General features: G+C 48.6%; 1 protein-coding gene across 1 annotated transcript in view; it reads left to right on the top strand.

The window, feature by feature from the left end:
* Positions 1 to 664: 664 nt before the first annotated feature.
* LOC107115764 (protocadherin-9-like) overlaps positions 665 to 21,355 on the top strand; it is a gene marked incomplete at its 5' end in the record, with an annotated part of 40,083 nt that continues 19,392 nt past the window's right edge. Inside the window, one exon of the mRNA XM_015417530.1 lies at positions 665 to 884. Coding sequence (XP_015273016.1) covers positions 665 to 884 — 220 coding nt within the window. The remainder of the gene's footprint in view (positions 885 to 21,355) is intronic.

Below are 21,355 nucleotides of genomic sequence, written 5' to 3'. Positions count from 1 at the left end.
TCAGATTAGGGGTGGGGGGCAACGCTCCCTCTAAGCTGTGGAGTCCTGTGAGCCAAAATTCTACTTTGCGAGCTACTGGCATTAACGCTGTGAGCGAGCGATTTGGCTCCCGCATAAATCAGTTTGCTCTGGAGCCATCCTTCCGGAGCAAAGGCAAAAATGTGTGAGCCGAATGCTAAAAAACGGTGAGCTAGCTCACACTAACTCAGCTTAGAGGGAACACTGGTGGAGGCGATGCAACAGTGCGATAGTGCTAAAACAGCTCCTCTTCCGGTACCCCAGTCTCTTTTGATGTTCCTGTTGCAGGAATCCTGGAAGGAGATTGAAAGTGGTCCTTTCAGCTCCTGATCAGAGAAAGACATAGGGATCTACCAGCATCATAAGTCTTGGGAAAGACAGGAAACGTGTATCCTTGCCTTCTCTTGAGTCTATAGATTAGTGACTACATCAGTGGTTGTGCTGTTGGGGCTGTTATCTCCTCTTGACCAGTCATAGTTTACTATTACTATGTAGTGGATCTCGAATATCCAACCCTGGAAGGATCTTTTCAGTTGAGAAGTTTTTCATTGATCGGGTTCGATATTCAGTAAGGCCACAAATGTTTACAGTTCCCGCGTGGAGTACTTTTTTGTAACGTTGTTCCCCTCTGCTGTTTGTTGCACAGTTACCTCATCGTCGAGTGACATTCTCTGCAGCCAATCAGGCTCAGGACCTGCAGGACCCATCCCAACACAGTTACTACGACAGTGGCCTTGAGGAGTCAGAAACGCCAAGCAGCAAGTCCTCTTCAGGGCCCCGCATCGGACCCCTGGCTCTGCCCGAGGACCACTACGAGCGCACCACGCCCGATGGCAGCATTGGGGAGATGGAGCACCCCGAGAACGGTAAGAGACCCGCTTCGCTTGCTAAGCTCCTCCGTGCGAACACATCGAGGGCTCGTAGGGCACCTTCCAGGCCAGGGAACAGGACCAGGGAGTTGTTGGGGCCAGGCAGCTTGGAAAGTAGCAGCCGAGGGGAAGAGCAGGAGGTGCAGAGAGGGGAAGCGGAAGAGGATGGTCCCTTGGGGTCCGTGTTCTCATTTGAGTCTGCAGTGGCATATCTAGTAGTGGAGAGCAGTTGACTCTGTCCTTTTCCGTAGATCTGCTTGGCCCTGGCGCTAAGCTCCATCTGCCTTTTGGCTTAACTTGGAAGTTGTCCAAAGTGAATGTGGGAACTGGAGTGTGCACCACCTGCCAGACTTTTCGGAATTTGACCAGCATGCACCATCACCTGTAGGCACATTGATTACATTACAGTGCAAAAAGGAATTTTGTTACGATCGCATCAAGATTCCTTTTTGCGCAGAATTAATCAGTGTCTGTATGTGCTGCTGGCATGCAGGGGTAACCTGTTAAAAATAAAGATGTGGTTTGAAAAATGTAACAGTGTGCACATGTCCCCTGGCGTGAACAAAGCCAAAATCAAACATGGAAGAATGGGGAATTGCTAATGCATCGGTATAACCCCAGAACAACAATCTGGACAGGAAATTAGGTAAGGGGAAGAAATATTCAGATAGTAACTTGAGCTCCTGATTGCAGGATTCCAGAAACTGGCTCCTTGACCTCTCAGGAGCTGTATGAAAGCTGGAGGATGTCAGTTTCCTGGCTGCCTGGAACTAGGCCAACTCTCTCTGATGATCTACCAAGCAAAGTAGAGAAGGGAGTCAGCAGACCTTACTAGTAAATCTCTGAGAAAGTGAAGGGCTCTGTTTGATACTAAAGGCCTCCGAGATCCAGCTAAAGGTGGAAATGGAGCCTTGGCGTGAAAGGAAGGGAGGGGAGAGGAGTATTGTGCTGTGGGGAAAGAGCATGGGCAGCCAGAAGTCCCTCAGACGGCTACTCCTGAGCCAAGAGATGGGATGGGGTATGCCTAAGAGCTGATTGGCTGCCATACGTAGAAGCCTGCGTGATAGTTTTCCCAGGCTCTGCTTTCCTCACGTCTCTTTCTCCTCAGCCAATGTTTTCCCCGAGACTCTGACACATCTTCCCTTGACCACTCTGGCCTCTTCCTTCTTAGGTTGCCCCCCCCCCGTTTCCGCACACTCCTCCCATGTAGCATCTGAGCACACAGCCCATGCTGTTCCTGCATCCTGCTTGAGTCTTTCCCTGACCAAAGTGACATTTTACTTCCTCTACAGAACGAATCTGGACGTTGTATTAATGTTCCCTTGAGCCTTCAGACCGTTTCTGGGCATTCTAAGACATCCGAGCAGCCCAGCCGGCAAGAGGGGCTTGAAGACAGGCAGTTATAAGAGATGGGTTTCCAAATCCCATACTCTGAAATAGTTACACAAGAGCACCTCTTCTTAGTCGAGGTATTATAGTCTAACATATTTATCAGTGCAAAAAAGACCCATCCCAGACTTGATGTTATCATTCGCTAGGCAAGTCCACACCTTTCCTGTTGACCTTGAAGTCACAATTTATTGTGATTAGCATGCCTCCGAAATCCTGACAAGTGAGGTTTCAGAGCACCTACACAGCACACAGTTGGGTGATAGATTGGGCTGGTAGAATTCTGGACCTGACAGCTTCAGGTAGAGATAGAGTTTTTAATGTTGAATATCACCCCATCGTTTAAAAAAAATAAAAGATCTGCATATAGTAAGCAAACACATCAGAGAAAAAGGTTTTAACACAGTGTGTTTGCTAGCTCCATGCAGGGAAAGAAGCAGTCAGAATGTATCCACTACCTACTGTTTTACACGGTACAAGACTTCCAGTGGAGGTCTTTTCCGTGCCATGTTGCACTTTTGGCCAGCTTCATCTTGGTGTTATTAGAAAAAGGTGATTATACAGTTATCCATGCTATAATCACAATCCAGGCTAGACAACTGCAAGCAGTGTTCCCTCTAAGCTGAGTTAGTGTGAGCTAACTCACAGTTTTTAACCGCCGGCTCACACATTTTTTTCTTGGCTCAGGAAGGAGGGCTCCAGAGCAAACTCATTTAAGCAGTAGCCAAATCGCTCGCTCACAACTTGAATGCCAGAAGCTCACAAAGTAGGATTTTTGCTCGCAAGACGTCACAGCTTAGAGGGAACATTGACTGCAAGGTATTCTGTGTGGGGCTACGACAGTCTGGAAACGTCAACTGGTTCAAAACACATCAGCAAGATGTGACTGTTAACCCCCGTTTTCTCTTGATAACGTTTGAGGGAGGGGCTGGGCCTCAGCGGTAGAACATCTGCTGTGCATGCAGGAGGTCCCAGTTTAAATCCCCGGGATTTCCAGTTAAAAAGATTAGACAATAGTTTAGGTGAAAGGACTTTGCATGAGACACTGGAAAGCTGCTGCCCGTCAGAGAAGACAGTACTGAGTTTAATAGACCAGTGCGGCTTCACGTGAATTGATGGACCGTGGCTCAGTGGTGGAGCATCTGCTTCGCATGCTGAATGCCCCAGGTTCAGTCTCTGGCATCTCCAGTTGAAAGAATCAGGCTCTGGAGAGCCTCTGTTAGTCAGACAATTCTGGCCTCAGTACATCAGTAGAAGGCAGTTTTGTTATCTGTGCCCGTTTATATTGCGCATCACACCCTGCAAATTGTTAACACCTTTAAATCTTTATGCTCTGGTATGTCATATCTGGCCTTTATTTTAAATCATTGTTGCTGATTCTTTTAGTGCTGATTAATTTCAATTTTCAATTTTATTGCTGCTTTTGATATTTTCTTTTAAATTTTGTTTTTATTGCTTCTGCTGTCCTGAATCTGCTCAGAAATGTACTCCTGATTTTGCTGTTTCCATGTATGCAACATTTATTTTACTGCTGCTGTTTTAATATATGATTATTTTGTGCTGGCGTTATATTGTTATAATTGGCCGTAAGCTGCATCGAGCGCATTTGGTGGAGACAGTGGGGCAGAAAAAACAAAACAAAAGAATCTATGTCTCTCCTGACTCTACTGAAATGGAGAAGGAGAGTTTCATCAGCAGAGTGAAAACCTGTCCTTCCAGATCCCCAGATAACCTTTTCCAGTCAAGCTTTTTTCAGGTCCAAAGCTGGGGAATTGAAACAGGTCTAGACCCAGTTCTCCCAAGCAAGCCTGGCATTTTAGAGTCACTATCCGGTTGAGCACTTTGCTTCCAAGGGGGATTTCTTACCAAGCGATAGTTGTTAAAAATATATATATTAGGGACTAAGGAAAGATTCTTCAGGGTGGGAGAGGTGATTGTTATACCAAAACCTCCTTAAGTTCTCCCTACCTGAGATTTTAAAAATGCTAGGTACTGTGAACTGTCTGATTATTTTTGGTGATGTCAGGTAATTCCCAGCAGCCTGAACAGGCTAGCTTAGCCTGGGCTTGTCAGACGTTGGGAACTAAGTAGGGTAGGGTTGCCAGCTCTGGGTTGGGAAATACCTGGAGATTTGGAGGGTGGAGCCTGAGAAGGGTGGGGTTTGGAGAGGGGAGGGGAGGGACTTCAGTTGGCTTTAATGCCACAGAGTCTACCTTCCAAAGCGACCCTTCTCTCCAGGTGAATTTATTTCTGTTACCCGGAGATCAGTTGTAATCCCAGGAGATCTCCAGCCACTACCTGGAGGGTGGCAACTCTACAGCAAGGTCAGTACTCGAATGGGAAACTTACGAAGATTACTGTGGTTGCTAGGCAGTGGTAGGCAATGGCAAACTACCTCTGGCCCTCTTTTGTCTGGAACACCCCACGGATGGGATTGCCACATGTCAGTTGTTGTAACTCAGTGCCTCTCCTCTTCCTCCTCCTCCTCCTCATCTTCTGTTCTGGAAAACGTAGAAACAAGAATACAAGGAAATTGACATGTACGTTGGGACTGACTTTGGCAGTACTGCAAATCAAAGATTCCTAGAAAGGGTGCCTTAGTGAGTCTCACTGTGCGTGTTCAGGAAGATGCATTTGCAGAAGACTCACATTTGTGTGTATGATGCCTGCTTCCGGGCCCATAGCTACAGTGGGGCCTCTCAGGGCCCAGCCCCCTGACTTACTGCTAAGCCCCCCCCCCCAAGTTCCCATCCACCCCCCCCCCCAGTTCTATTTTTTAATTTTATTTGTGGTGTTCCCTGGTGTGTGTGTGTGGGCCCCCCGAATTAAAAAAAGCCTGGCTACAGGCCTGCCTGCTTCCTACTTGAGTCCACATTCACCCTGGGAAAGCGGAGCATAAGAGAGAAACCTTCTACCTCTTACTTTTTGTTCTTAAGGAGCTGTAGCTTCAGGCCCTAACATTATTCAGGTCCTAACAGTATTTCAAAGGGATCTTTAAAACAAAGGGGCAAAGCTCAAACATGGACTTGGGAATGGAAACGGGGCCTGGAATTTAGCAGAATGATCAGAGAGCACTTACCGAGGGGGGCAGAAATAGTCAAGTAATATTTAGTCAAGTAATATTAGAGAAGAAGAAGAAGAGAAGAGATTGCATTTATACCCCACCCTTCACTTGGAGTCTCAGAGTGGCTTACAATCTTCTTCCCTTCCTCTCCACATAGGGTTGCCAGGTCTGGGTTGGTTTGGGGAGGGGAGGGGATCTCCAGGCCCTACCTGGAGGCTGGCAACCCTATCTCCCCACAACAGACACCCTGCGAGGTAAGAAGAAGAAGGGAAGAGATTGGATTCATACCCCGCCCTTCACTACCCAAAGGAGTCTCAGAGCGGCTTACAAACTCCTTTCCCTCCCCCTCCCCACAACAGACACCCTGTGAGGTGGGTGGGGCTGAGAGAACTCTGACAGAAACTGCTCTTTTTTCAAGAACAGCTGTGCCAGAATTATGGCTTGCCCAAGGTCATCCAGCAGGTGCAAGTGGAGGAGTGGGGAATCAAACCCGGCTCTCCCAGATTAGAGTCCGTGCACTTAACCATTACACCAAACTGGCTCTCCATAAGTGGGGCTGAGAGAGCTCTTTTGAGAACTGCTCGTGAGAGAACAGCTCTGAGAGAACTCGTGTGACTGACCCAAGGTCACTCCCGTAGCTGCATGTGGAGAAGTGGGGAAGCAAACCCGGTTCTCCCAGATTAGAGTCCGCACTCCTAACCAGTAGACCGAGTAATACTGAAGTACATTACAGCACAAAATCTTAGCCGCAGTTCAGGCCATAATCCAAAGCAGATGAAGAGAGGAGAGGCGTGTGGAGCATAGCTGGGGGGGTCAGATGAAGGTAGAGGCAACAGTCTGGATTTCTTGAGGCAGAAGGAGGAGGTATTCCCAGGACCTTGGAAACGTCTCAGGAAAGAGGAAGGCTTTGGGGCGAAGGCAGGTTGCAAAGAGGGGCTCAGAAAGCTTCTGTGTAAGGAAAGCAGGAAGGAGAAATTGGCGTCTCTGATGTTCTTATGTTCTGTGTAAGGAAAGCAGGAAGGAGACAGTTTAGCTACGAGAGAGCTGTCTGCTTCAGCTGCAAAAAGCTAAACGCTGATGTACCCAGGGGTCCCCTTGTTAGCAAACCAACGGAATATTGTGCCCCAAAGCATCTTGATTGGATCAGAATTCTGAGCATAATAGCTGCAGAGCCAGCTGGGCCTGATTGGGTCCACTGAGCCAGGCATTGCCTTTCCTGGGCCGGCCAACCGGCCATTGACCTTCATGGACAAAGTTCAGCCATGTCAGCAGGCCGGCTCTTGCCTCTTTCTCCTCCCTACTCACCTCGTTTGTTCTCCGGGTCAACTCACAAAGGAGAGGGAGCCAGACCTTTGGCTGAACAGTCACAGGGAGAGCCTTAGGCCCACCAAAGGCCGGCCGAAAGGTCACGGTCATCCTGGCTCCCCCATTTAGTATCACTGTGCATTTTATGAATCTGTTTTTTTCCAGCTTGTTCATGATTTTGCATTTTAAAAAACTGTTCAGGTGTAGTTCAGGTTAATAAGACATTCCATCGGTACAAAATGTTGTGGCAGAATTGCTGATGGGCATTAACTACCGGCAACGTATTTCTCCGTTCTTAAGAGATTTACACTGCTGCCAGGCCCAATTCAAGGGCTAGTCAAGGTTTCAGTATCCTAGGACCAGAGGGCTTGCGTGCGCTCAGCATTGTCTGTTGAGGCCCTTCTTTCTGGACCTCTGTCTCCCGAGACCGTTTTGATAGCTGCAGGAATAAGACCTTTTCTGTAACGGCATGGCACCCGTATTGGGGATTTACTCTTGAAGAGTCATGTCTAACCATTCACTTTAGGTGGAATACTAATTACTGCTTCACAGGAGTCACTTTTAGGGAGCCAGCCTGAACAGTTCTACTCAGAAGTAACATCACATGGTAAATAACATCCCATTAAGCTTATATCAAAAGGACAGGATGCTTTTTCTACAGGCAGTTGGCAACCCCCGTTTTAACCATCCAGGAACAGCTCTGCAGTATTACTGTTGAAATACAATAAGCGATAGTCCAAGCAACTAACTGGTGTTGAATGCTGCTGCTGCAGTGCTAAATACATGATTCACAAGCAGTCCCATTACTTGATTTCAGCATAATAATTATTTTGATCATAGATATCTGCTGATGTGTCCAGGATTTCCCCACTCATTTTGTGCATTTAAACCAGAAATCTAGGAAGCATTTCACCTATTCCCCAATACTGTCCGTTCCTCAAATTTAGTTGTACTTTCTGATGTCCCTCACAGAACTCTTAGCCAAGAAGGATCAAGGAACCTGTGCCTTTGTTTTAGGGGGTGAGGCCCAAAGGGCAGCATTCCAAAGCCACATTTGCTGAGGAAAGGGAGAGGGGATTTATAGGGGAGAACTGGGATGTGTTGGGTGGGTAGTCAGTCGGTCTTCATCCTTACTGAAACCGTTTGACTCCCCCTGGCAAATACTTGCTGCCTAAGCCCTCCCATGGTTTATTTCTATTCTTGGAACTCAGCTGGGGGAAAAGGAGATCCAAAATAGTCACGGGAAGAGGGCAAATGCAGGCAGGGGAGGAGTTAAATACCTTTCTTCCACCTACAAATTTTCTCATGCAAACACCTCCCCCACCTCCCCCAGCATTATAAAACAATTGCCAGCTAGACTGCTGGGTTTGCATAGTTACCTGTAGCTCCACCTTAGGGTTATGTGTCTCCTGGTGTAACCCAGTGCTTCAGTTTCCATTTGCTTTCCATATTTCTTTGTGCTTCGGCCAACAGTTTGACCTTCCACTATTATAGCAATTTAGTTTCCTTGGTAGCTTCCTGTACTAGAACCTTTCAAGTCCCGCGTTACGTAAGCCCAGCCCTCTCTTATCTGTGTCATTATGATATGGTCTAATAATTCTCATGAAACTCCCAGGCACACAAAATGATGGCTGTGTGGCCCTTATCTTCCAAGTGTTTCTCAGTTCCTGTTCTTAACTATATCACAACCAATTTTAGCAGCATATCCCTGCAAGCAGCTCTGCTGTTTCACTCTTAATGTATCCAGAATTTTGGGATGGAAGCTTTTGTGGCAGGTGATGAACTGAAAAATACAAAAGAAGTTGGAATAAATAGGGTCTATTTAAAGGAACAAATATCGCAAAATGAAGGCTGAGAGAAATGTGGTGCTTCAGCTCCTGTTAAACTCCCTGGGATTTCAGCATCTCCTGGAACTGTATGGGAAGAGTGGGTGCTTTGATAATGGAACAAATCATGGCTGGCAAGCTGTGATATGCTTAGTCTGAGAACTGGCCTTGGAAATCCTAAGGCTTCTGTGCTGCCCACAACTCCCACGTGAAGTTCCTCAATGAAAGACTTCCTGGTCTGAAAGCAGAGTACAAACCCAGTTTGCCACGTCACCTGATTTGAATAGCACAAGACATTGTGGGTTGTTACAAATGAAAAGGTCTTCCGTCTACATGCCATACAAGAAGGGCACACTCGGAACTAAGGACTTGGGGGGACTGTGTGTCCTCCCTATGCTATTTCCTGTATTAAGCCCCGTTTGCTTGAACGTGGCTAAAGTGAATAATAAAGTGGTTAAGTCGCTGAACTGCAGGCTGTGGAAGGTCGGTAGTTTAGCAGTTTGAGACCTGGGTGCCGCATGATGGAGTGAGCTCCTGTCTCTAGTTCCAGCTCCTGCCAACCTAGCAGTTTGAAAGCAAGAAATTGCAAGTAGATAAATAGGGACCACTTCGGTGGGAAGGTAACAGCGTTCCGTGCGCCTTGGTGTTTAGTCATGCCGGCCACATGACCACGGAAACGTCTTCGGACAGCGCTGGCTCTTCGGCTTTGAAACGGAGATGAGCACCGCAACCCTAGAGTCGGATTCGACTGGCTTTCGAGCAAGGGAACCTTTACCTTTACTTTTACTGGGCGTGGCAAAGAAATTTGTCAATTCCATGGGCTGGTTGTTCTAGTGGTTCATATTCCACAACGCTGATACGGTTGTTTGAACTTTCAGCCAGGAGCTCCTGGTATGCCTTCGCCTTATTATAAGATTATGTAGCTCTCTCCTTGAAGAATCTATTCCTCCCACGCTGAATATTTTCAGATGTAGATGTTTCCGTCTGTCTTGTCCTTCAGCTTGGGTTTCCATCCCGTTTGACATTCTCTACACTGTCTCCAAAATTTCAAAAGGGGAGGGAGGGGGGAATCAAAGCCACAGAGTTTTGTAGGAGGCACTCTTAGTAATGTACATCTAAAGTAGGGTTGCCAGCCTCCAGGTGGGGCCTGGGGATCTCCCGCTTTTACAACTGGTCTCCAGATGACAGAAATCAGCTCCCCTTAGGGATCCCAAGTCCCCCCGGGGGCGGGGAAACCCCCTCCCCAGAGGCCCGTTCCCCGGCGCCACCAGATCGGGCCCTGGGGGGAACTCCACCCCGACGTGCGCATCACCCGGAAATGATGCAGGCACGCCGGGCACGCTGGGGCCGGGGCCACAGCCATACAAGGGAAAACTCTATGGTTTTCCCTTGTATGACTGTGGCCCCGCCCCCAGCATGCCTGGCGTCCTCCCGTCACTTCCGGGTGACGTGCATGCGGCGCGAACGCACACAAGACGCCAGCCGGGAGCCCCTCGCTCCCGGTGAAGATAGACTTGGCAACCCTAGCTCCCCTGGAGAAAATGATTAAACAAAAAAGGGATCACAGTTACAAGGAAATATATCAAACAAACACACACTGTGATAAAAATGACAATAACATTTAATAAATCTTACAAACATCAGATTATATTACAAATGAAACTTTTGCAATATTACTAAGGGAATTCTAACATTCTCAAGGAAAAGTCCATCATCCTTAGTGAACACTCGGTTATAAACTCATTTTACCAGTCTTCTTCAGGAGTAATCCTATTATACTGAAAGGAATCAGCCTCTTGATACAGCTTAGTAATATTGTAAAAGTTGTAAAAGTTTCATTTGTAATGTAATTTGATGTTTGTAAGATTTATTAAATGTTATTGTCATTTTTATCACAGTGTTTGTTTGTTTGATATGAATCCCCTGGAGAAAATGGCTGCTCTGAAGGGTGGACTCTATGGCATTGGACCATGCCGAAGCCCCTCCCCTCCCCAAACCCCGCCCTCTCCCGGATCCACCCCCAAAGTCTCCAGGCATTTTCTAACCCAGACCTGGCAACCCTAATCTAAATCAACTCCCCTAAACTTACTTGATGCGATTAGAGTCCAGTTTGTGTTGTTCATCCTTGAAATTCATTTTAGAGGCCCAAGGATGAAAGTAATTTAAATTTGTTTCCGTTACTGTTTATCTCAGAGGGTTTGAAATAGAAGATAGGTAGTAGTACCACCATCAGCCCTTTCCTCACTGGTACTTTGTACCAGCCCATCCTGGCTTACTTACTTTTCACCCCAGTAGAGGCCATGAAAAGTGACAAAGCCCTCTTCAGGTTCTCTTATTTCCAAGGCTCTTCATACTAGTTGTGGCAGAACATGCCTGCTCTGGCCTGCAGGCCCTTGTCCACCCTGCCCGCCAAAGGTTTCCCAACACTCAGAGAGGCTTTTCTTTCTCCCTAGTAGCCCACCACCACCACCTGACCTTTACTTTTTTTGTAGCACGAACTCCTTTGCATGTTAGGCCACACACCCCTAATGTAGCCAAACTGAATGAGTTCCTGCTGTTGGGTGTGGCCTGTTATGCAAATGAGTTCCTGCTGGGCATGGCCAACTTGGGCGCCAGCCGGAACTCCGTTCTTATGCGTTCCTGCCCAAAAATAGCCCTGCCCACTGGGAGGGTCAGGACTCCCCGCTTCCCTTCTAAGTTCTGAGACCTTGCGTCTATGTCTCTGATAGGGTTGCCAAACCCCCCGGTTTGGCAGGGGTCCCCCGCTTTTTGGGGAAGCCCCACCCCCAAGCCCCAACACCTTTAAGTGCGGGGAGCTGGCGTTTCCCCGCGTGCCCTCCGGGAACGCCCCCCAAAGTCCCCCGCTGGGGGCGAAGATGGACTTGGCAACCCTAGTCTCTGACTGCCCAGCGCCTGGTCACCACGGGGACAGTGATATCACTTTTTGGGTTTTCCCTGGAAATGATATCACACCATCAGCCCAACAGCCATTTAACATAGTAAAAAAAAAAGATTTCCCTGTCACCACTCCAAGCTGGGATGGAGAATCACTGCACAAGATGGGGCCTTGGCAGCCATAACCTAACCAATTTCACGGCACTATTATAAGGACAGAACAGGGTGAACCATGTCTGCTGCCATGTACTTAAACAATATGTCCCTCAAATTCTCTTTTTGCTTGCCTTATCATCAACTTACATGTATTTTGACATCACCTCCTCCCCTGATTTGGGCAAGCCTTCTACTTTTCCAAGAAAGCCGCCTTGCCTTTTACGGCTTCCTTGACCTTACCACACAGCCATCCTGTTTATTTTAATAGTACCTTTCCTCATCTGTGGTATGTATTTTTATTTAGGCTTCAAAGAGCCTCCAGGCATCCTGTTGAGATCTTATGTTTTGTACTTTCATCTTTGTTTTGACTAATTTCCTCATTCTTGCAACATGTAGTAGTCATGTTGGACTTTCAGGACAACTCTCCATTAATCTAAACGTCCAGCTTAAAAACATTATGCTTGCTGGCTTGGATCCTAAGTAGCATGAGCAAAGTTCATTTATTTACAGAATTTATAGCCCGCCTTTCTGTCCCCATCAGGTCTACCAAGACAGCTAACAGATTAAAAACATGCAGAATAAGGGTACATCTTAAAAACCATAAAAATGACAATTTTACTAGAGGAAGGCAAATCCCTGTTCCCACCCATGCTTCCCAAAATTATTTTATTTATTTATTTATCATATTTATAGCACACCCTCCCCGCAAGTGGGCTCAGTGCGGGTGACAACATATCAAATACAATACATACCATTAAAATTAAAACACAGTAGCCAACAGCTGTGCCTTCAATAAGTTTGCGAGGCCATATAATTCTGACTGGGTACACAGCGTCACCTATACCCTTAGCTAAACACTGAATACCGTAAGGGAAGATCTCCGGAAAACAATGGGGCTTTTCCTGCCTTCCTCTGGGACAAGAACCAGCGAGGACCCGAGTCAGAAGGTGTGGATGACACAGGCACACCTGGGGATGACTAAAGCTCCATTCCTGTTTACAGCCTGAGTGACTGACATAATTTGGGGCAAGGAAGGAGTCTTCACCGAGGTAAAGTTGGCTAGCGACCCTTGGGACATGGAGGCTAGCCTCAGTTTGATGTAGGGTTGCCAACCTAGAGATCTCCTGGGATGACAACTGACATAGATCAGTTCCCCTGGACAAAATGGTGTCTTGGAAGGATGGTAGGGTTGCCAACCCCCCCGGTTTGCCAGGGGTCCCCCGTTTTTTTGGGGGGGTTCTACCCGCCCCCGGCCACATGGCCGGCGGGGGAAGCCCCACCCCCAACACCCACAGCCACCCATCTCTCTCCCTTTAAGGGTGTGCAACCCGTGTTTCATCCCAAGCGCGAACTCCGCAAGCTTGCAGGGAAAAGCCAGCTTCGTTCTTAAAAGGGAAATGCAGCTTCTCTTAAAGGGGAAACGCCGGCTGCCGGCTACTTTAAGTGCAGGTAACTGCTGTTTCTGGAGATCCGGCGCACGGCCGGGTGGGGGGGGGGCGGCAGACGTCCCCAACGTGACGTCATCACGTTGGGGATGCCCCACCCCTTCCAGGAACGCCCCCAAAGTCCCCCGCTGGGGGTGGAAGATGGACTTGGCAACCCTAACGGGAGTTTCTAGAATTGTAGACCCGCTTCTCCTTGCTTAAAAGTCTTCTAAAGGGGGAAGTTTCCTTTTGTGGTTACATTGAAGTTTAAATTGATGTTTGTTGCTGGTCCTACAAATGGCACATTAAGCAGCTGACAATCATAGATGGAGCACTCCGATCTTTCTCAAGGCTGTCCTTCAGGCCATGGACCACCAGGACGTCCTTCAGGCCAGGGACCACCAGGAGATGTTGATCCATGGAGTGTAACACTCTTCATGGCATATACAGGAAGAGGTGGTTCTTCAGATATGCTGGTCCCAGGCCCATGCTTCTGTATGTCACTGGACCTGAAGGAACAGTATGCAGAGCACAGAGCACACCTTCCTCACCGATTCTGAAGATGGAAAAGCCGTTCCATCGGGGAGCTGCCCCACTGCCAACAGAGCTGCCTTTCGGGATCCAACCTGCTGTTCCCAATTGGGGCCACAACATCAGGTCTGTCTTGCACCAGGTCTTGTGCAATCAAGGCCCTCCCTCCAACTGAGTCCCTTTTGAGTAGTTTCATTGCAGACTCTTGGAAGCTTGTTTCTTTCCTAAACATGGACTTACCTACCCAGTTGACATAAGGAGTGCATTTATTCATTCATTTATTTCACTCATAACCCAGCTTTCATTCATAACCCAAAGCAGCGTACCCTGTTCTTCTCGCCTCCATCCTATCCTCACTACAACCCTGAGAGGTCGGTGAGGCTGAGGGCATGTGAGTGGCCCAAGGTCACCCCACAAGCTCCATGGCAAAGTTGAGATTCAAGGCCAGACGATCCCAGATAACAAGCCCAGACAATCCCTCCCTTTAATCATTGGGTGGAGGTGAAAGTCCAGGAATTCTCATCATGCAGGTGTTTGCAAAGTTTGAGTTGGCAGCGGTTTCTTGCGTGGGTGCAGGATACACAGGTCACCCAGGCCACAGAGAACACATAGCAACAGAGCCTCGGTTTGACAGCAGCAAAGCGGAGTCCTTCTCTCCAACTGCTGGGCTAGAGAGAGAAAAGGGTGGTTTTCGAGGCTTAATGCTCAGTTTGTGGAACTGTTGGAAGTGGGTTACACTTCAGAATTAAACGTATGCAAAATTAGTTCTCAGGCCTCGAGAATTTTAAAATTCTAATTCTGAAGACCCTGCTTATTCTGTTCTTTGTTTGTAGCCTGGTCATGTTGTCCTCTGGGGTTTGTTGTGGTCCACGGTGTGTTTTTTGTCGTCTCCAAGTTTGCTAGGAGACACACACACCCCATTGTCATAAGGCTGCTTTATTTATTTTTTAAAGCATTACGCTGTTGCAGAGCGAAAATTTGCTTTTTAGACAAGAAGCTGTCACATACCGCCTTAACTCTCAAATATAAACTGCTTCTTTACCCCAAGAAAAATGTAGCCCTACCAGATGGGTGAAATTGCTCTAGTTTCAGTGATACTGTCAATAACGCGGTTTCAGTTTAGACGACAGCTATATGTAACTTGTCCTTTTTTTGAATGGCAGTCTGTTATTTAACATCTTAACATGCCTCACTGCGTCATTTTGACTGCTTTGTTTCACATAGGAAATATTGTGCTGTTGTAATCCAGGGGTGATCATTCCTCCACCGGGGGAATCTCTGCCATTCATTTCCTTTATCAAATCCCTCTTTCCTAGAGGGCACTATGGGATATCCTAGGCTTGCCAATTGCCTGGAGAAAAAGGTCCCCTGTCCCTTTAATAAAGGCTTAATGAGCTGGTCTTACCAGCTGATGTTATTGACCTCCATACTTCAGCTACCCATTTTCCTACATTCAGCCTCTCCGAAAGGGATGGGTTCCCCCCCCCCTCCAGGCAGCTGGCAACCTTAATCCTATCTCTGAAGTCTCCCCACCACCACCAAGTGGCTACTGATGGGTCTACACCCAGAGATTAGATGGTAGGCCAATCACTCCCTTCTCTGTGCAGCGAAGAGCAAAGCATTTCACTGTTAGCTGCAGTGGGTGAAGCCAGCCGGAACTCCGTTCCTGTGCGTTCCTGCCCAAAAATAGCCCTGGACATGATAGATAACCAAACAGGCATGTGTCAGCTGTCATTCCCTGGCCACCCAAGTGTAGTCTGGTCAGGTACAGTACAAGGAAGCCTTTCATGCCTCAGGCAACCATGGCACAGCCTCCTGAAGGAGGAAGCCCGGATCTCCTGGAGAGAGCCCGTGTGACCTGCATCAACTTATTTGGGCCCCCAAGAAGTAATCTCCCCATGTATCCCGGAAAGTCTACATCCTGGAAAATCTACAGCGACTAATCCCCATGTATGGCTACTGGCTCTTCCTGACAAGAGGAGGAGGAGGAGGAAGACCAGTTATCCTCTCCCCTCCTGCTCTGAGGCCTCAGGGCTGCATGCAGAACAGTGAGGACTGAGGGCATCTTGCTGAAGCATCCAGAGGCAGATATCCTTCAGGCCCTAAGGAAGGGCTACTGGAAGTCAGAGTTTCCAAACCATAGTCCTTCTGCACAAGAACTTCTTAAGACCACCAAAGCCTTCTTGCTGCTCACTTCGGTTCCTGACCTGGCCACCTTTTCTCTCCATGTTCAAGGGAAGGTGCTGTACAAAACCAGGATTTTGTGTCAAGCACCACACACACACAAAAAAATCTCTCTTCCCCCCCCCCCACCATCACATTATTCACTGTGATCTCAATAAAGTAAAAATTGAGGGTCCTCCTTCACAGCTTCAGCCTCCAGTACAGAAAGGCTTCAGTGAGTAGGTGGGAGGCAGAAACCTATGGGGCAGACCTAGCATCGCCAACTTGTGCTTTCATTACTCCTGGATATGTGTTTATTCTGTGGTGAATAATGGAAGACAGTCTTCATGCCACAGGATTAGGGCTGCCAAGTGGGGGCGGGTGGCGGGTAAACCCCCACTTTGGAGGCCCGATTTCCACCGCCGCGGAATCGGGCCCCGGGGGAACCCCGCCCCCCCGAAGCGCAGCGTGGGTGCATCACAGGAAGTGACGCAACCACATAGAGCACGTTGGGGCCACGCCCCCAACGTGATCTACGTCGTGCGTCACTTCCTGTGACGTTCTGGTGGCGCGCGCTTACCACAGCAGCTCCCGGACCAAAGGAACGCTCCCCCGCCGGTGAGTACGAACGACTTGGCAACCCTACACAGGATGGAAACTGCTTGCTCTCCTTTCCCTCTTAATCTCTTCAGAGTACGTTGTTCAGTGCTGAATATATTGGGATTCAAACCAGGTTCCTTGTATGCAATACCCTCTGAACACTAGCAAGCCCCCCTACCCTGGTAAGGAGACGCTTTTCCAGATACATGCATCTAGTGCAAAGCAAATGAATTGGAACAGGATCTTGCAGTCAGAGGATGAGGGTTAGAAACCCAGCCGACGGAGAGCTCAAAGTCATCCTTAGGAAAAGAGCTGGGGTGCAACAGGTGCCTGTGAGCTAAAAGACTGCTCAAGGAGGGGTCATGGGGGTCCACAGGAAGTGAAGGAAGTCCAAAGCAGGAAGAGGCAGAGCCCTTGTGGGAGGAAGGAAGCAGGCAGGCCAAGATGGAGGTCGCCGTCTCACACCTCACGATGATTCTGTACTTCCATGTGCGTCTACGCCTCATCTTGTCTCTCCCCGGAAAAACAGTTCTTGTGGGCTGTGCAGCATTTCAGCGATTGGGTTGCTAGGGGAGAAATGAGCCGGCAGCGTCAGTGTGGCTGAGGTGAGGCTAGGAACGTCTCCCTGGCAACAGTGTGGCTGGAGCTCATGCTGAGGCTTACCACCCATTTGATCTCAGACACACCAGATGTATCTTAAAGCCTTCTCTTAAAGCCCCCTCCATCATTTAAAAAGGAAATCCGAATGTCAAAATCTGCCCCATGAGTACTTTATCCAGAGAGGGGAGGTGCAGACCCAATTCCCCCGTCTCTGTTTTCCCACTCACCCAGACCTGTTGCCAAGCAAAAAGGCTAAATTGCTAGAGTGGTTGACTTGACCAAATGGCTGCCTCTGGCCAGCGGCACCTTTTCCTCCTCTCAGCATGTAGCACCAAAGCTGCCACCAAGATGGCTGGGTTTCCATGTGGAGAGAGGGTCCTAGGTGGGTTTAGAGAATGCAAGACAAAGGGCAGTGCGCTCCCACCACTCTGAATGCCGACAGGCTACCCAAATAATTGTGGGAAGTCTCTGAGCGGTTTACATACAACTTTTAATACCTAACTAGGGCCACATTATATCTGGGGGAGTGACGGCCTACCGGCACCCAGGCAGCAGGGCTCTCTCTAATTGTTGTTGTGCGGCTCTTACTTTTGGCGTTTGGCTACCCAAATAATTGTGGGAAGGCCATGCAGGAAGGATGGATGCATGGAGGCCTACAAAGTGTAAGGTTTGTTTGCCCCCCCCTCCCCGAACATGTGATTTCCCCCTTTCTTTCTGTATTCAGTAGGCCTGGGAGACCCTCTGGGGTTTCCTTTTTTTTTTTTTGTTGTTCAGTCGCACAGTCGAGTCCGACTCTTTGCGACCCCAGTCGCACAGTCGAGTCCGACTCTTTGCGACCCCATGGACCAGATCACGCCAGGCCTTCCTGTCTTCCACCGTACTCTGAAGTTTGCTCAATTTTGTGTTCGTTGCATCTATGACACTGTCTAACCATCTCATCCTTTGGGTCTACCTGAGCCAAAAATATACCTGGAAAATACCTTATCGGTATTTTGGGGGTATATTTTGGAATCCTAAAGGTATCTGGGGGGTTTTCAGGGCGGCTGAAAAAAATTCCTGAAAAAAATCCTGAATGTATTCGGGAATTACCAGGTATAGCCGAAAAACAGTAGAGAGGCTTGAGCAGATTGCTCCTGCCTCTCAGTTGTTTGTCGGGCTTCTACTGCAGTCCCTTTAAAAAAAAAACAGGGGGAGCCAGCCCGAAGCTGAGCCAGTGGGGAGCACACTGCTCCCCATGGGTACAGGCAATCCTCGGGCTATTTTCTGCAGTCCCCATGCTCCCCGCTGACTCAGTTTTGGGCTGGCCCCTCCCCCCCATTTTTTTCCTTGGGTCTATTGGACCCCAAAAAAATCTGGATTTCTTTTTTTTTTTTAACGGATCTGAATACTGTACTGTTATTGGGATCAGGAATTTTTCGGGAATTCTGAAAAGTTTTCTGGTTCAGTAGACCTGAACTGAAAAATACCCGGGTGAGGGGGGATCTGCACACCTCTAGTTTCCGTGTCTCCTGGGAATCAGATGCAACCCAAAAGAGTCATCATCCTCACCTAGGGTTGCCAACTCTGGGCTGGGAAATTACTGGAAATTTTTTTGGGGGGGGCCTGGGGAGGATGGGGCCTCCGCGGCAACCCTCCAAAGCAGCCATTTTCTCTAGGTGAACTGATCTCTGTAGTCTGGAGATGAGCTGTAATTCTGGGAGATATGTAGACTCTACCTGGAGGTTGACAACCCCGTTCTCAGCTGTCACAGCAGAAGATGGAGCCTGGTTCCCTGCAAAAGCCATCTCCAACCTCTCCCACTAATTCTTTAGGATTCAGGACATGGCGTCCGCCTCTCAGTCACTCCCTCCCACAAGAAAGGTGGAAAGGGGTACTGAGCTGAAAGGAAGATTCAGGAATAGAGACATGGCTTCCATTTTAGGATCAGGGACCTTGAGGAGTCGCCTGCCCTCCCCCCTGAGGTTTCATTCCTTTCCCAGGAGGCCCCGAGAAGGCTGAAACAGGTCAGAGTCCATGCCTTGACAACCCAAAGGGTCGCAATATTCAGTCATTTTACTTTGGGAATTTTGAGACGGGTTGTGAGCAGCACCACAGAAGGGCTGCTGTGGGGGCCCTTCCCAGGGTGTATCAACTAAATGGGAAAGTGGAAGATTTCCCGTTTCTGCAGGGGCCCGATTTTTAGCTAACAGTGCAAATGCCCAAGCTGGTACTTAATTAGTTGAAAAGAATTATGGTAGGTGACTTGGATTCTTTGCAAGGCTGGGGACTCATCGGAGGGGAACTGCCTTGAATCAGCTTTGCGTGGCAAGGACAATGGAGGCCTTGGATGGACTTCCCTGGCTGAGACTAGGGAAACAGGGTCCGTGCTCCCACTCTCCTTTTTAAATGATGGAGGGGGCTTTAAGGTACATCTGGTGTGTCTGAGATCAAATGGGTGGTAAGCACAAAGTCACATTTACTGGAAATTCCAGGCATTGCTCTCCCTAGGCAGTGGAACCGTTGTTGTGGCAAGGCAGTTTCAGGCAAATGCAGACTAACAGAGCCAAGCGTTGAGGGCTCCTGTGATATTTGAAGCTGCAGCTTACAGGGCAGACTTTGTGGGAGGCAGGCCTGTAAGCCAGAAAAAATTTTATTGGGGGGCAAATGAGGAAAGTAGTGGTGAACACATCATTATTTATTTATAATTTATAAATAAATAAATAAATCACACAGAGCCAGGCCTTGCATTGACGCTGCTGACAAGTGTGGTCTCCCCGCCCCAGGCTGCCTCCTTGGGGAGGGGGAGGAGTACAACGAGGAGAGCTAGCTAGGGGTCATTTCGTAGAAAAAGAGGTGCAGGAGCTCATTAGCATAAGTCATTATGATAACTTATTTGCACATGCCACACCCCCTGCCATCACCGGAAGTGTGCCAGAAGGCAACATTGTAGGGTGACTCATTCATTGTAGGATGACTCCGCCGTCCCCCTTCTCTGCATCTCTCCGGTTAGGATCTGGCAACCTTCTGGCTTCCAAAGTTCTCTTGCCTGTAGGGTTGCCACCTTTCGTTCTGGCTCTGCTCCTGTGCCTTTAACAGCAGCCTGACTTACAGATGCAAAACTGGCAACAGTGCTGGAAGCCCCATGCCCCCTTGGACGCCAAGCCCCGCTTCGTAGCCTCAGCTTTGGAATTGCCGTCATGCTCTGTGATTCAGATTTCCTCCATTTCAGCCTTCTCTGCCCAGTGAACTTGCTTCTTCCCTGCCTCCTACGAACTGTGTTCAGTTTCTGCTCCTTAGGCCCATTGTGAGCCTTTTCTACATGTGTCATCACTGCCCATCTTCTATGCCTGTGTCTTCCCCAGGCCTGCCTCCTCTGCTTTCTCTTTTTGTCAGTTTCCCGGATTTGCAATAACTGCTTATTTTGCCAGTATAATCCTTCCAGTCCCTAGAGCCAGCGTGAGGTTCTAATTCCCTCAATCAGAACTTGCACTTCCCTCAGAGGAAACGGTCCCTGAACATCTCAAACCACTTTTAAAAAATTTAGTCATCTTTCAGAATTTCAATCACATTTGCTCAACCAGGAGGCTTTCTTACTATCCCTGTGCACAAATTTAGTGTATTATGGCAACTAAATATATTGGTATTACAGTTACAGAACTGTAAATATAAGTAGCTGTATGCATTAGGGTTTCCAAGTCCTCAGCTGTTGAATAGCAGGGGAGTCCAGTCTTGGTCCGGGAGTTCCTCCACGTGCGCAAAGCGCGCATGCGTGCTGCAATTACATCACCCGGAAGTGACGCAATCTCGTCGGGCACGTTGGGGGCGGGGCCACAATCATCCGAGGGAAAACCATAGAGTTTTCCCTCGGATGATTGTGGGCCTGCCCCCAATGTGCCCAATGTGATTGCGTCACTTCCGGGTGACGTGCTGACGCTGGGTATATTGCGTGCTTTCGGGGTGGGGGGGTGGGGTTCCCCCCAGGGCCCGATCTGCCGGCAGCGGGTAATGGGCCTCTCTGGGGGGGGGGTTTCCCCGCCCCCCGGGGGGGACTTGGGAAGCCTAGTATGCATTCTGTGACTCTGTGCAAGCACAGAAACTCCACGGAACATGGCTATTCACACAGTATTTAGTGTCTTCAGAAATTCACAGTTGACTTTTCTTTTAAGCAGCAAGTGTCTGGTCTTGAGCTTGTGACACTGTGGGCAACACTTGGTAAAACATCGAAAGACGGAAGAGTTGCTAAATAAGGTGTTTTGTTGGCCTGTGGTGGAGCTTCAGTGCCCTGCGTAGCTCTTCTTTCTCCTTAGGACTAGTAAACGCAAAATGAATTATGCAAAATACTGTGTAAATCTGCCTAAATGTACACCCTGCTGCAGAACTGAACATTTAGAGTATTGATAGCCTTTGTGCAGAATTTTTATGTTTCCTTAATATAAGTAGGGATGCCAAACCCCCCGGTTTGCCAGGGGTCCCCCATTTTGGGGGAGGTTCTACCCCCCGCCGCCGCCGGGGGCAGCCCCGCCCCCAACACCCCCA

This window comes from Gekko japonicus, unplaced genomic scaffold, assembly GCF_001447785.1.
Source record: "Gekko japonicus isolate JY-2015 unplaced genomic scaffold, Gekko_japonicus_V1.1 scaffold4503, whole genome shotgun sequence".
In the NCBI taxonomy this organism is placed as follows: domain Eukaryota; kingdom Metazoa; phylum Chordata; class Lepidosauria; order Squamata; family Gekkonidae; genus Gekko; species Gekko japonicus.
Note: the sequence above shows the minus strand (reverse complement) of the source record. Positions and strands in the feature narration are given on the sequence as shown.